Source organism: Aspergillus caelatus, assembly GCF_009193585.1.
Source record: "Aspergillus caelatus strain CBS 763.97 unplaced genomic scaffold BDV27scaffold_326, whole genome shotgun sequence".
NCBI classification, from domain to species: Eukaryota; Fungi; Ascomycota; class Eurotiomycetes; order Eurotiales; family Aspergillaceae; genus Aspergillus; species Aspergillus caelatus.
Window position 1 is genome coordinate 1,415 of NW_022475589.1, and position 14,538 is coordinate 15,952.

Consider the following 14,538-nt stretch of genomic DNA (forward strand, 5'->3'; position numbering starts at 1 on the left):
AAAAAAAAAAAAAAAAAACACAGCACCAGCCTCATGTGATGACTATTAGGCAACCGTCATTATTTGGGTGATACAGACAAGAGCAATTGCACCGCTGTCCGCATCATAGATACTTGCCAAGGGATTTCCAAGACATGGGCAGAGCCCGGGGTCGAATCAATTCTACGAGTGGAGGGGACCAGGCATCTATAGCGGTCGATCGAACGATTTCTATTGGATCATAATAATGCCTCATAGGGTTGACTCATACGCAAAGGGCGGGTAGAGTGATTTGATAATCTCAGATCTAGTAGAGGGGTTAAACAGAACTATTTACGAACTCGCGGCGGCCGGCGCAGCGGATACATTTGCCGACGGAGGAGCGGATTCCTTCGAGACGGAGGCGTCGGCGTCCTTCTCGAAACTTTTCATGGGGTAAAAGCCCCACCGCTCAAACATTTCGCGATCTTCATCCCAGCCATTGCAATCAGTCGTCAACATCTTCTCGCCGGTAAAGACAGCGTTAGCACCGGCCATGAAGCACTGGACTTGTTGTTCCTCGGAAAGAGAGATGCGGCCCGCGGCCAAGCGGACGATCGTCGCGGGGAGAACGATACGGGCCGTCGCGATGGTGCGGAGGAGCTTGTCAAAGGAGATCATCTTCCGTTCACCCAGTGGGGTACCCGGGATGGGGACCAGAGCGTTGACGGGGAAGGATTCCGGGTGGGAAGGTAGAGAGGAAACTGTGTGAATGAGACCGATACGGTCGGAGTCCGCCTCACCGAGGCCCAGAATACCGCCGGAGCAAACGTTGATTCCCGCGTCACGGACATGAGAGAGGGTCTTCAAGCGCTCATCGTACGACCGGGTGGTGATGATGGTGGGGTAGAACTCCCGGGACGTGTCCAGGTTATGGTTGTAAGCCGTCAAGCCGGCATCCTTCAGTTCTTTGGCTTGGTTCTCGTCAATCATGCCCAGAGTAACGCAAACCTCCATCCCCATTTCCCGGACGCCCGACACCATCTGCTTGACATTCTTGAGACTTGTCTTGCGACCGCGCATGTCACGCCAGGCCGCACCCATGCAGAAACGGGTACTTCCATTCGCTTTAGCGATGCGGGCGGCTTTCAGCACATCATCCACGGGGCTCATCTTTGTCGCTTTCAAACCGGTGTTGTGACGCGACGATTGAGCGCAGTAGGAACAATCCTCACTGCATCCTCCGGTCTTAATGTTCATCAGGGTACACATCTGAATGGCGGATGGGTCATGGAATCGACGGTGAATGGCAGCCTGGTTTGGAATGAGTAAACTTGCTTCCAAGATCGCGGTATCATGTTGAAAGAACAATCAACAGCAAACAGCAAAAAAAAAAAAAAAAAATTTCAAAAAGTGACATAAATTGAAAAAGAAGCCACATACCGCCGCATAGGTCAGTTGGTTCAACGGGGTCTCATAGATCTGCTGGACCTCTTCGCGGGTCCATGTGGTCCGGGGCACTGTTGCGGCCGTTGCCTCTTGCAGAGCTACCGGGATTCTGCTGGCAATTGAAGCCGCACTGGGGGAGGACTGGACGGTACCATAGGACCTTCGTAGGATGATCCGAGGAACGGACCGCGGGAGTAGTGACATGGTGATCGTAATGTAGAAGAAATGATCGAAATCCAATGGGAGCGGGAGGAAGGCAGTACTTAGGTTAGAGGGGATACAAAAGCACCATGACAGCTTCTAAGAAGAATTAAGGTCAATGACGCCAAGTGACGGCGAAGAAAAGACCACAACCTCGGGAAAGGACCAAGGAGACGAAAAGTGGATGAGAGGGGTAGATAGTAAGTAGTAGTCAAATCATGCTCACCGGCCAAGGGGGAGGGGAGGGGGCCAGAGCTGCAGTGTTATCCCGGAGTAAGTTGGTTGTTAGTTGTTAATTGTTCAATTACTACCTGTTATTACTCACAGTGGGGGGAGGGGAGGAAGTCTAATCATTTCACCCAGTCAGCGACCACCTGATACAAATAAAGCTGTGGCTCAGGAACAGAAGTGACTTTGCGTCTGTTATCGTGGGCTGAATGTTGACCCCAACGAGGGGTTCAACCCATTGGCAAACAATGTTCGGTAGATGGTTGAAGAATAAGCAGCAGCATCATCATCATCACCACCATTCTGTAATCACAGCCGTGGTAGTGCCTTGATGGGGGGGGGGGGGGTTGAAGAGCATGCCCACTTTTTTCTTTCCCGCCAAGGAGAGATTCTGGAATGACCAACTGTTGAGGGGTCAATGGATCGTTGACGGAGGCTGTGGATTAAACACGCAGATCCAGCGGGCGAGTTACGTATTGGTGGGAGGATCCCCACCGGCCGGAGTACGATGGTTAACCGTGCTGCTACTAGTACTACGAAGTACTATCATAGGTACTATTCATCCGGGAGAATGGAAACATGGTATGCTTGCTGCCTGAGGATCCATCTCTTTCATTCTCGTGACCTCAATCGGAAGGTCTGCCAATCATCACGTGTCGATCCAAGCCAATCAGGCCGCAACATTGGGGACCCTCGGGCCGTCGGTGAACGAAAAATCGAACGAATTGGGAGATTTCCAAACATAGGCATTACTCCCGGAGTAGGAGGGACTTAGTCCGAAGGTTAACTTGGTTTGAGTCACCGGGAAAAGCCCATTGAAGTTGATGACACTCCCGTTCCAAGGTTAAAATGATCGCCAGGCACTTCCAACCCTACTCCGTACGATCATCACTGACTTAAAATAATTACTAACACTGCCTGCCATCTTGTCCCGGTAATTATCAACAATAGAGGATCATTACAAAACCAATACCGAGGGCAATTGGCTCTGAATGCCTCTGTAATATATATCCCTCCAGTAAGCATCCTCCCGCTTCCAGGATACTTTGGTTTAGAGAGTCCACAGTCAACTATTCCGGAATAAATGGCCTTAACAAGGGCATTAGTGCGGAGTATCTTGTCCTCAGCCTCCGTATCGTCATCGTCTACCCGATAATAACCGTACGAAACAAGCATTTGAAAACTCAATTTTCTCCCGGGAAGGTAAACCATACGGGAAGTTTCATTTGGTTCGCTCAAAAAACCATAACTCATTAATCTCATTTAGGGCCTTCTTTTTTTTTTTTTTTTTTTCTTTTTTACCTACCTTGTCTTCCCCATTGACTTTTGGTGAGGCGTTAAGAGCAATGTATCCCAATGTACAGTAAATTACACAGGAATTGTCACTACAAGAGGGCCTTCCGCAGCAACCCCTCGATGGAGCGTAGCGCCTCCGGCTGGGAAGTAACGCTAGACATGAGATACAAAACATTTCCGAGAACACGCGAATGGACGTTAAACTTTCCGTCGGTCGTCGATAACCGCTGCTGCAAACCTCTGGCGGCTGTCGAGGTGTAGCCTATTTGCGCGGTGGAGACATCACATGTTAGTCCGGAACGCGCTGAAAGGGGATGGAACCGCATGGGTGGCTTACCTCCTCCCTGAACGTCCTTCAGCGAGATACTGAGCACCGTTCCAATGGCGAACACGCCATCCACCGATGGCGCATGAGATAGATCACTAACCAACCCATGAGACCAGATGCTCCAGACATCGGGGCTGTCCCGAGCGCTCAGGTCTGACAGGGTTGGCTTCCAGTCCTGGCGGTACCCATCCCAGGACCCACTGTTTTCCATCCGCATCATGGTCTGCAGCGAATCCACAGCCACCTGGCAGCCCACAGCATGGGCCGTGTAGCTGTGTCCGTGCAGTAAAGCGTCACTCTTTTCCGGACTCGAAAATGCCTGGAAGATTTCATTACTGGCCATCGTAGTGCATAGCGGAAGAAGGCCACCAGTGAGAAGCTTCGCGTTCACAGCGATGTCGGAATCGGCTTGGAGGAACGAGGCTGAGGATTTACGGCCAAGGCGGTAAAGACCGGTGAACACCTCGTCGAAGATAACAGGGAGACCAGACCAGGAGGTGGCCTCTGAATGATCCTTGGCAGACTTAGCCGCGCTAGTGTCAAACAGCTCAGGATGGCCGCGGACAACGTCGACGAGACACCGTTGGAACAGAGGGTCACTAAACAAGTCCGTTAGTCACACGTCTTAGATTACCGAACATATCGATACTGACCAGAACAGCATGCCGCCAGCACCTAGAATGATGGGCTCCATGATAAGAGAACCAAACTTCATTCCGTGTTGTTGAACTAGATCCTGGATAGTATTCCGAATATAGTCTTTGTAGCGCTTTCCCGCGGGCGATTGTAGTCGTTCCTTTATGTTAAAGATGCCATCTAGTGATGAGAATTCGAGTCCTGAGCCCAGGGATTCCTGGAGGCTCTCGGGAACCTCAACCTTCCACACTCCTTGCGACATCTTCACTTGCGGGAAATCAAACCAGTATCCTCGGCCGCGATACCATTCGACTTTCTTGTTAAAAGTGGAAGGCTCTGAGCAATCCATGACGCCAATCGTGTCACCATGATAGCTTCCCTTGAGGCCGAGGATGCTGATTTGTTCCTGGCTGGCATCCCATCCGTAACGGTCGCATGCCGCCCGGAGACCCATCTTCACAGCGACCTCCATGCCGGTACTTCCGTTGTCGGTGTAAAACACCTTCCGGAGGCGAGGATTGCCAATGCTCTTGACCAAGAGCTCTGCCAGCGACAACGCAGGTTCATGTATATTTCCTGGAAACATTACATGTCCGTACCGTCCAGCGGCATATGCAGCCGACAAAGCCAAACTCGGGTTGCCATGACCCAAACCTTGCGTCCACCAGGACGCAGACCCATCAAATGTGGCACGCAGTTTGCTTTCATGATGGGACTCGTCCGAATTCACAAATGTTTGAAAATAGTCATCATAAGCGGAGTCAATCGGCGTGATATCCTTGGCCTCCATGCCATGATGCTGCGTGAATGGATACCAGATGGTGCCATGCGCCCGGCTAGCCATAGATTCCAGACGGTCGATCCTTTCCGTGTTCTTGGCAGATAGTTGTTCCAATAGACTCGCAACATCCGTTTCCTGTGCAACGCGACCATAGTATGTGGCCATGGCTTCCTCATCCCGCGCCAAGGAATCTGCATCCTGTACTGGCGGCTTTGGAGGAGGCGAAGGTAGTGGAACAAGAGGAATACACTTCTTCTGGAAATAGTTCAGCAAGTATTCATGGTTCTTGTAGTATTCATCGCGAAACAGTAAAACCGAGTGGACATCGTAGCCCCGAAGTAAAAGTGACTCGTAGGCCGAGATAGACGAAGAGATACCGCCCAGTCGGGAGTCTGCGACTAGAACAATCGGTAACCGGAGTGGGCGATAGAGGTCTGCTTGGGAATTGCCATTGGGGCCGGGGGAATGGACACCACCGGCGGTCTCTACCAGGGCGAAATTGACCCCGCTGCCTGCCCAGTCAGAGAGGGTCTTGTGGACCGAAGCCACGATATCATCATCCCGGGGAATCTATTTGAGTGTTAGTGTTTAGTACCTCAAGTGGGAGTGGATGGTTTTCGTACGGTAAATTTCTTCTGCTGAGCCGCGATATGCGGACTTACGGGCTCATCGAATTGATAGAGACACTTAGTCAATGTACCCACAGCATGGCGTTGGATATGTCTAAGATCATGGATCAGTATATGTGACGAGTTGGTTGGTGGTAAGCTGGATTTAGCCCACGCACCGGTCATCCGCGTCATCCAATGGCCCCGTTGAGACGGGTTTCAGAAAGGCCGCCTGATCCTGGGACTTTTGACGTTGAACCGCGTTACAAAGAACGGTTGAGACAATTGTTTTGCCCACATCAGTGTTGGCGCCGTAAACCTGATGGGCGCGAAGGGAACGCCAGAGAGCAGCTCCCACTGGAGACATCACAGTCAGAGCTGGTAGATGGTACTACTAAGCACACATCGAATGATCGAGAACAAGAAGAGAAGGCGGAAGGAGGAGGAGGAGAAGGAGTCAATAAGATTAATAATGCTGTTATTATAACAGTCAGAAAAGTAAAAATAGTATTGTGTACAGCCTACTTCATAATTAGAGATACGAGAGGAGTAAGAGATCCAGAACCGGAGCTAAGATGATGGTTGAATTGGCCCGAGGTATTCAGGCAGCCCCGGAGGGAGCCACACTGTCCAGGCATTCAGGCAGCCCGCCGCCTCCCCCCACCGGTTGGTCCTCAACGGCCTGAGTTTTGTGGATATTCCTTTTTTTGTTTTGTTTTGGTATTTTCCTTGTCATTTCCCCTCCCCGCGCTTCAACTTTCTCATATGCATTCAAACTTTTTTTTTTTTCTGGAGAGGATCCCCTTTATTCTGGCGGGCCGCCTTACACTTTACCTTCAAGGTCAAAACTCAAACCAGCCTGCATCGTACCCTAGGTCTCTTTTTCCCCATAGTGAGCAACTGAACCTGCCAAACCAACACTTATGAGGAATTGAATAATATCTGGTAATATGTATGGCTCAAGAATGATTCCTATAAATATATCTTTATTACAAAATTATACACTATAGTAAATGACAGTCTTACATTGTAAAGATTAGTGTTTTCATGTCATTGAATTACGTGGGATAACCAGAGAAATAATCAACAACGAAAAAGGGTTTGAGTCTTCACTCGGAGTAAGCCACCAAATGACGGGAAACAGTAGCTCCACTCTTGTCACGCAGTTCATTGTGAAAATCCCCGGCTCCACGTCTCCGGTGTGAAGGATGAGAATGCCCGCGATCCCCTCTATCCAGAGGGGGAGGCAGCACCATACCTATAAGAGTACCCTCTGTCGTGCCCCTTTCCCTCTTGGGTGTGGTAAATCACTTAGTGCCTCTGGTTGAACGACTTAAACTTGAACTTAGTCACAATGGATGTCTCCTCCCCCAAGTCTCTGCGTGGCTCACTGCGTCAGGCTTTACACCGGAGAGAACTGAAATCGGCTCGTCGAAGGCTCACAGTGCTCCCTCAGACGTCGGTGGATTTCTCGTCCAACGACTTTTTGTCACTATCAACGTCGCCAGCATATCGAGCCCGATTACTAGACCACCTGCAACAGGCACCTCCACTCTACCCCTTTGCCAGTGGAGGTTCTCGGCTTCTGGACGGTAACTCAACCTATGCCGAGGAGCTTGAAAGCTTCATCGCCGATTTCCATAATGCCCCCAGTGGACTGCTGTTCAATTCGGGCTTCGACGCCAATGTCGGTGTCTTATCGTGCATTCCTCAGCCAGGAGATCTGATTGTACACGATGAGCTGATCCACGCAAGCGCACGAGAGGGCATGCGTTTGTCCCGAGCAGGCAAACGGGTTCAATTCGCACACAGCTCACCCGAGAGCCTGGAAGTTGTCCTACAATCAGAGCTCGACGCTGATCCCAAGATCCAAGATGGCTCCCGGAATGTCTTCATCGTGGTTGAATCTGTCTACAGCATGGACGGGGACATTGCGCCGATCCGCGAATTCATCCAAGTCGTTGATCGCCTGCTGCCGAGGGGAAACGGCTATTTTATTGTGGACGAAGCGCATGCTACGGGTACATTCGGTCCACGCGGGGCTGGCGTAGTTCAGGAACTGGGTGTGGAGGAACGGATATTTATCCGTGTTCATACGTTCGGTAAAGCCTTAGCAAGTCATGGTGGTATGCGATCAAGAAACCTGCATTTGTTATCTATGTTCCTGACAGCTCTTCAGCGATCGTATTGTGCTGCTCCGATACCCGAGATTATCTGATCAACTATGCGCGAAGCTTGATCTACACAACGGCGTTGGGTTTCCCGTTCTTGGCTTCCATCCGCACCGCGTATGAATTGTTGTCCGAAGGGATCACACAACCCGTGAGTTTTCCCATGTATATACTGACTCTTAGAGAATTTGGACTGACATCGACAGCTTCAACACAAACTTCAACAATTGATCTTATACTTGCGGACCAGATTAGAAGACCTTGGTTCCTGGGACCCAGCAGTCTTCGAAGTGGATCACTTCCCGAGATCTCCCATCTTTTCTCTGCGCAGCCCCTTACCTCGTCAGCTGGCGGCAGCATGTCAACAGGAAGGGTATACTGTGCGTGCAATCATGGCACCTACCGTTCCTGCAGGAAAGGAGAGGGTACGGGTTTGCCTCCATACGGGTAATACGATGGAGGAAATCGACGGGTTTGTCGACACTATCCAACACTGGCTGAACCGGATGACGGAGAAAAAAGCTGCACGACTGTAAAGGTAGAAGAAGCTTTGATACCTGTTGATTATGCTTTTGTAATGGCTACGATGTGGGTCTGTAGAAGTTGTATTTTGTATATAGTTGGATTTACGACAAGTAATACAAGAACATAGCAGACGGTCGAACCCAGAGCAGAAAGTAAGACCAATACAACAATAAAAGCTGGTACTAGTGAATTCAATAAAACATAAACAAACGAAATAAAATCAGATTTTGTATAACCAAGTCAGTTCAATAGAGCCAAAATTGGCTACAAGTCGGACATTTCGGGTACATAAAACCAGACACCATAATCCACCGATCCATACAATCTCGATGATAATTCGTGCCACAGTGGTGCCTACACCACACCCACCGCCGATAATCATATCTTGTCTCGTAAAGCTTCTTCTCAGCCGCAGTGTACTCCCTGGCCGAACCACCAGTCACGTCAACAAGAAACCCTAACAGACAAATCCCACACTCGCCATCAACCACCCTCGGCGCCACCATCCCTGGGACAACACTCGTATTCGTGACCCCAGCAGCCTGACCCAAGCCCGAGCTCGAGCGCACTAATGTCTCATTCCCACGATTGGCCGGCTCCACCCAACACCGAGCAGGGATACATTGTCCTGGAGGCTGTCGCTGTGGACGCCTCTCCTCCGCAGGCGCTTGCTGTGTCTGCTCCATCGGCTGCATCGGCCCACGCATAACGTCCGAGCGGAGAGCTCTAGCTTCAGCTCCCTGTTGCCCCTGCACAGACCTATTCTCACTGTTTCCCATATCATTAGTAGTCGTCGAATCACGTCGACCAACCCAGTACCTCCACGCCTGGAAATCCCACTTGTTGGCCAGTCGGCGCACCTGGGACTGATGGGATTCTATACACAGGAGCATAGAAGCCAAATCTGTCAAGAGACTCCTGATATCGCGACCCTGGTTGAAATGTTCCGTAACCAGATTGAGTAATTTCAGGGCTTGTGCGCGGGAGGCGGGACTGATTCTGTTTTTGCAGTGGCGGAGACGGGAAATGTTAAACCCTAGACATCGACACTCTACCCAGGGGGTTATATTTAGCATTTCGGCGAAGGTGTGGGGGAGCATGACTTGTGTGGGCATTTTGGATTATGTTTCCTTTCTTCCTTTTGTTCTTTTGTGAAGGAGATTTCGAATAGGATTCAAGAAGAGAGGGTTCACGGCTGGGGGTAATAGGGAGGGGCTACTATTGATATATTGATATATTGTGTAAGAGTTACCACTACTGGACCCCTCTTTATAACCAGAGTAAATGTGGTCGTAGAACCGTGGAATTGAGGGTCTAGATAGTAATTTACATGCTTGGGATATATATCTTCTGGGGTTTTGTGCAGTTTATTCCTTGTCTTGACGCGCGATTTGCTATATTCCGATGGTTTTAGGTTAACAAACGCTCATTGTTATGCCATAGCTATCTGAAAGTCCGGGTGAGCAGTGGATGACTAGTTTGTATGATCTGGAAGATTTAGTCGAGATTAAATGTGGATTCCTTTGGTTAAAAACCACCGTCGGCTACCGTATGAGCTTCAACTTGCTTATAGTGTATGTGATAGTATAGATCCTAGTAGGGAGTAATGCGTTTTGTGTAGATATACGTAGTGGTAGTTGTTCGCTAAGCCAGAGAAATAGTTGGGATGATATCCCGCGCGATATAAAATCACGACCCCTCCCAACCCCTCATTTGAACCATCAACCCAACCGATCGGAACCAAACCCATTAAACCATCCACACCATCAAGTATGGAAGGAGACAGTATTCTCATCGTCGGTGCCGGTATCTTCGGTGTCAGCACCGCCTATCACCTAGCACGTAGCAGTCCCAACCCTTCTCCAATCATACTTTTAGACCGAGGAGCCCCTCCCTCCACACCGGCCGCATCAACGGATATCAACAAGATCATCCGCGCGGACTACTCCAACCCATTGTATATGAGTCTGGGTTTTGAAGCGATCGAGGCCTGGAAGTCCCTCCCATTCTTCCAAGATGCGGGTGTCTATCATCAGTCAGGATGGATTGCGATGGATGAGAAAGACAGTGACACGCCTCACCGTATCAGGAAGAACTTCTCTGAAAGTGGTCGTGATGATGTGATCGTCGACATGACTGAGGAAGAAGTAAAGAGTCGCTGGGGTGGGCTACTTCAGAGAACAGATTGCAGTCCATTTGGGTCATACTATTTCAATCCCTCGGCGGGATGGGCCGATGCCGGGAAGGCGTTAGCCATTATGGCTCATGAAGCCGTTAAGATGGGTGTTAAGTATGAGATTGGCGAGGCAAGTAGGGTTGTCTGCGGAGAAGACGGGGTGCATGCAATTGAAACAGATAGTGGCGCGGTCTTCAAAGCAGACAAGATCCTTCTGGCAACAGGAGCATGGACAAGCCAGTTAATGTCTTCCATCGAGGATGAGCTGGAACTACCTGACAAAGAAAGGGTAGAGAGCCAGGCATCTGCTGCTGGTGTTTGTGTTGCCCATTTTCAGCTTTCTGAAGCTGAGAAAGAAGCATACTCGCAGTTACCGGTGTTTGTATACGGCGGACAAGGTTTGTTAATACCTAACGACTTAACGAGCTTGTGCTGAGAGTATATAGGGGAAGTAATACCTCCAACGGATTCAGGGATCCTTAAATTCACGTTTGCGACGTCCGTCAAAAATATAATCAGCACAGTGTCTGGCCGTGAGATATCCGTCCCCGTTCCGGACCAAATAAATGCTCCGGCGGGTCTGCAGGAAGACTCGATAAACTTGATCAAACCGCGTTTACCTCAGGTTCTGGACGGTGACCGCAAACCAGATTACTATCGACTGTGCTGGGACTCTATTACCCCCGATCAACAGCCACTCATCACTAGACACCCGAACCCTAGCCTTTCAAACCTGTACTTTGCGGTAGGGGGCTCGTTCCACTGTTACAAATTCCTCCCGACAATTGGGAAGTACGTGGTAAACGTGCTGAACGGTGTCAGCAACGGCCTGCAGAAGGATCAGGCCTGGGCGTGGAAGCCAGCCCACGAAAGCAAGAGAGGTGTGCATGAGAAGCTGGTGCCAACGAGAGTTTTTCGAGACTTTGCATGACTCAAGGATCGTCTTCCACTCGCGGTATAGTGTTTTAGTTGGGATATAAGGCTTCGTTACTAGCATATAAGAAATAGAGTTAGGTATAAGAGGTCACTACCTTAAGGGTCAAGATAGCTCCATTTTTGCTTAATAAAGGAGAGTTGTGAACTGTGAATGGTATACACATCTTTGGTCAGAATATATCAACCAAGTCGTGGATATATGCAGATATACACCCAAGCTCACCGGCCATCTGGTTTTCCCGCTCCGGTGAAATTCACCATCTATAAGATTGTTTGTTTCCAGAAAATCTCCCATTAGCCAGTACCACCCAGCAGCTTGGTTATAGAAAGAAAAGCCGATTGTGTAAGCTCTCGCTGACCGCGGGCGTTCTTTCTTTTTCCTTTGTTGTGAAATGTGATGAGCCTAATCAACAGTCACATTGCTTATCACAGCAATCTCTAGAAGGACTGAGGGAACCGCTAATTTATAAGGCTTGATACTTACTCAAGAAGGGCCTGCAGCTTGCTTCTACGGCACAGCTGCTGGCTATCAAGGATCGTACCCTCTAAATATCTTAAGATACTTCGTCTCAGTACACAATCACTATAACCTTTCTTCATCCTTGAACCCAGTGACAGGACCAAGGCCATTGACGTCACATTTTCGTGGGTTCAGTGTTTCCTACGTCAGGTAGGCTCTTTTGTGAACCTAGAGTGGCAACACACCTATAAAAATGGATGAAGGCGAGCATTTCTGCAATATTTGCGGAGGGCCGCTGTCCACGAACTTCGTGCAGCATTCTACCTATGACCCGCGTCTTACCACCGCAAAGAATATTGAGGTATGGGACAAGAATCCAAAGTTAAACTGGAGTGAACCCCAGTACCTGACGAGATCTGTAGTGGCTCAACTTGACTAGGATCGTGTGCGCTAATATTCATGATGGAGAGGACTTAGAGGAAGAGGGTGCATACTACGTTAGTACGATGGTGAGTAAACCCCTTGAGCTACTTATAATCATAATCTCAAAGACCAGTTGTGTATACTAAGCAAACTAAGGGAACATACGAATACGAGCCATCCCGTATCTTTCGAACAAATATAAATGGCCATGAAAATGAACTCGAGTTCGCTGCGTGGGATGAGGGATTCGTCGTACATAATGCGTGCTTTATGATGCTTCATGAAATGGGAATGAGGGATAAGTACATGACCACCCTGGGACGCGAGATATTTCTCCGGATGGAAATGCGCAAGTGCATGAGCAATGACGCCGTCATCAACTGGGGTGATTGCTACTATGGCGGCGCCGGGCAATTCCAAGGACATAGGTGGATGGCCCTCGATGGATACGAGGTATGTATGACCAATGCCAGTTTTTACTCAAGGTATTAACCTGGCCCCTAGTGGCTTGTTACAGACCCCAACTATGAACCGGACTTCTCTCAGCTCCTGGAAGAGGCAAGGCGCGACGGTCCAGAGGAGATCAATGCAGAATTATGGGACGAAGCAAAAGATTGTAAATCCGTTGATCCATTCTGGCGCTTCCCAGTTGAACTGCGTCAAAGTATTCTACACCTCCTCACAGCTGAATCGCTCTTTGATGTCCTGCGGGCGAGCCCGGCGTTCTGTATAGCTAGCACCTCACTCCCAAACGAGTACTGGCACTCCGTAATTGAGGGCAGGATGCCCTGGATCGAACACACCGCGCTCAACAAGCTGCTGACCGAGACTGAAGATCCGATTGACTATAAGATTCTCGCAGTGCGGCTGATCGAGGTTACTGTCACTCCTGATGATAGGAACGGATCATGGGATGAGTATCTAGGCTTGCAGAACCGGCGTAGAATTATGATGTGCATTGATCGGATTCTTGATGACATTGAAGATTCTGTTGCAAGCCAAGACAATCATGAAGGTGTCTCAACACAGATACTAGGCCTCTCCAGCTTTCGAGCGGTGACGTTCTCCTGGGATGCTTCAATTGCTAAGAAATATACAGATGTCTATATCAGACCTGTGATTGAAAATCCGCCCAGTCCTAAGAATGTCAAAGTGTATTTTGGCGCGGACGGCGGCACGGTTGGTATCGAATTCTTACTGGAAGGAGATAAATCTGGTCGCCTCGTAGGTCATCAAACCAACTCGCTGCAAAGTGTGTCGTTTCCAAAGGATATGGTTATAAACGGCTTCGTCATATCGCTCGGTCCGATGCTTGAGTCCCACACGAACTATAAGATACACGGCCTCGCAATATTAACAGATGGCAACTATCACCGTCCCTATGCCAGGTTCGGTCGTTGGACCAATAAAGACATCGTTCATGTCTTATGCGCAAGGACTATCGAAACGTTGGTTGGTTTCAGTGCGCAATACACCGTACGTATAACCACATGGTAGACTTACTGAACAGCGATTGCTAACCCAACCTAGAAAGACTATATCTCCCAATTCGGTATAATCGTCGCGGATCTAGCTACAGCCTCTCCGGGATTCGTGTGGGATATGGAAGGAGATCTATTGGCGACCACTCGCTGGATCGGCATTTGGCCATCGCCCGACAACGAGCCTGCGAGACTTATGCCGAGCCTGAAGCAACTCAACATTAGGAGGGCCCAGACTGCCGTACAGTTCCTCGACTTCCGTTCCCGTATACTCGACAGCATCACAGCATTCTTTCCCTTCGGCCAAGGAAAAGCAATCGGCGGCTTGCTCTTCAGGTTTAGTGACGGAACTCGACAATTAGTCGGTAAATCTGGGAATGATAGATCTATCTCGCAATGCACATGTAATACAATTACTTTTAACCCGGGTAATGAGCAGAGAATCACCGGCGTGGCTATTAACTGCACTGATAAACGTCTGGGATACACGGAGCCTTGTGGAGTAAGCAGCATCGTGGTATGTAACCATTTATGTCCCTTTGTTTCCCCTTATCCTTTTCCTTTGGCTTTATTTTTTTATCTTTTATTTTCTTGCTTCTTCTCTTCCTTATTTTCTGGTGCCATCTTCCGTTCTGCACCACTAACACCTCTCACAAACAGTTCATCACTGAGCCGAGATGGAAGAATATGATACTGGGATATCGAGGGTTCCTGTCTCCGGGCGGCTACGAGCTCTTCAAGGGCCGATATGAATACTACGAGAAGGAGCGTATCGCGGTCGGAATGCAGTTCGTTTTCGAACAGGGGGTGATCACTCAGCTAGGCCTCGTGCACTAGCCAGCGGCATATCTTTTACGAACTAGTTTACTGAGCAAGCGCTA

At 49.4% G+C, this 14,538-nt stretch overlaps 6 protein-coding genes across 6 annotated transcripts; 3 read left to right on the top strand and 3 right to left on the bottom strand.

The window, feature by feature from the left end:
• Positions 1-178: 178 nt before the first annotated feature.
• Positions 179-2,212, bottom strand: BDV27DRAFT_137588 (biotin synthase). Its single transcript, XM_032069024.1, has 2 exons — positions 1,402-2,212; positions 179-1,272 (listed from the first exon to the last, which is right to left on the bottom strand). Exons 1-2 carry the CDS (start codon positions 1,609-1,611, stop codon positions 313-315), a joined length of 1,170 nt encoding a protein of 389 aa, XP_031921598.1. The 5' UTR covers positions 1,612-2,212; the 3' UTR covers positions 179-312.
• Positions 2,213-2,700: 488 nt separating this feature from the next.
• On the bottom strand, positions 2,701-6,002 carry bioDA (adenosylmethionine-8-amino-7-oxononanoate aminotransferase). The gene is made up of 5 exons (XM_032077290.1): positions 5,665-6,002; positions 5,501-5,600; positions 4,114-5,447; positions 3,470-4,059; positions 2,701-3,394 (listed from the first exon to the last, which is right to left on the bottom strand). Exons 1-5 carry the CDS (start codon positions 5,850-5,852, stop codon positions 3,222-3,224), a joined length of 2,385 nt encoding a protein of 794 aa, XP_031921599.1. The 5' UTR covers positions 5,853-6,002; the 3' UTR covers positions 2,701-3,221.
• Positions 6,003-6,666: 664 nt separating this feature from the next.
• BDV27DRAFT_169336 (aminotransferase class I/II-fold pyridoxal phosphate-dependent enzyme) lies at positions 6,667-8,192 on the top strand (the record flags this gene model as incomplete). The annotated part of the gene is made up of 3 exons (XM_032075005.1): positions 6,667-7,611; positions 7,665-7,807; positions 7,863-8,192. The coding sequence occupies exons 1-3, from the start codon at positions 6,840-6,842 to the stop codon at positions 8,190-8,192; spliced, it is 1,245 nt and encodes a 414-aa protein (XP_031921600.1). The 5' UTR covers positions 6,667-6,839.
• A 234-nt stretch (positions 8,193-8,426) lies between these two features.
• On the bottom strand, positions 8,427-9,296 carry BDV27DRAFT_163494 (uncharacterized protein; the record flags this gene model as incomplete). The annotated part of the gene is made up of 1 exon (XM_032073552.1): positions 8,427-9,296. The coding sequence occupies one exon, from the start codon at positions 9,294-9,296 to the stop codon at positions 8,427-8,429; it is 870 nt and encodes a 289-aa protein (XP_031921601.1).
• A 657-nt stretch (positions 9,297-9,953) lies between these two features.
• On the top strand, positions 9,954-11,426 carry BDV27DRAFT_169338 (NAD(P)/FAD-dependent oxidoreductase; the record flags this gene model as incomplete). The annotated part of the gene is made up of 2 exons (XM_032075006.1): positions 9,954-10,755; positions 10,804-11,426. 2 exons carry the CDS (start codon positions 9,954-9,956, stop codon positions 11,286-11,288), a joined length of 1,287 nt encoding a protein of 428 aa, XP_031921602.1. The 3' UTR covers positions 11,289-11,426.
• A 580-nt stretch (positions 11,427-12,006) lies between these two features.
• BDV27DRAFT_163496 (uncharacterized protein) lies at positions 12,007-14,494 on the top strand (the record flags this gene model as incomplete). Its single annotated transcript, XM_032073553.1, has 6 exons — positions 12,007-12,114; positions 12,176-12,262; positions 12,333-12,629; positions 12,681-13,652; positions 13,707-14,174; positions 14,318-14,494. The coding sequence occupies 6 exons, from the start codon at positions 12,007-12,009 to the stop codon at positions 14,492-14,494; spliced, it is 2,109 nt and encodes a 702-aa protein (XP_031921603.1).
• Positions 14,495-14,538: the final 44 nt, after the last annotated feature.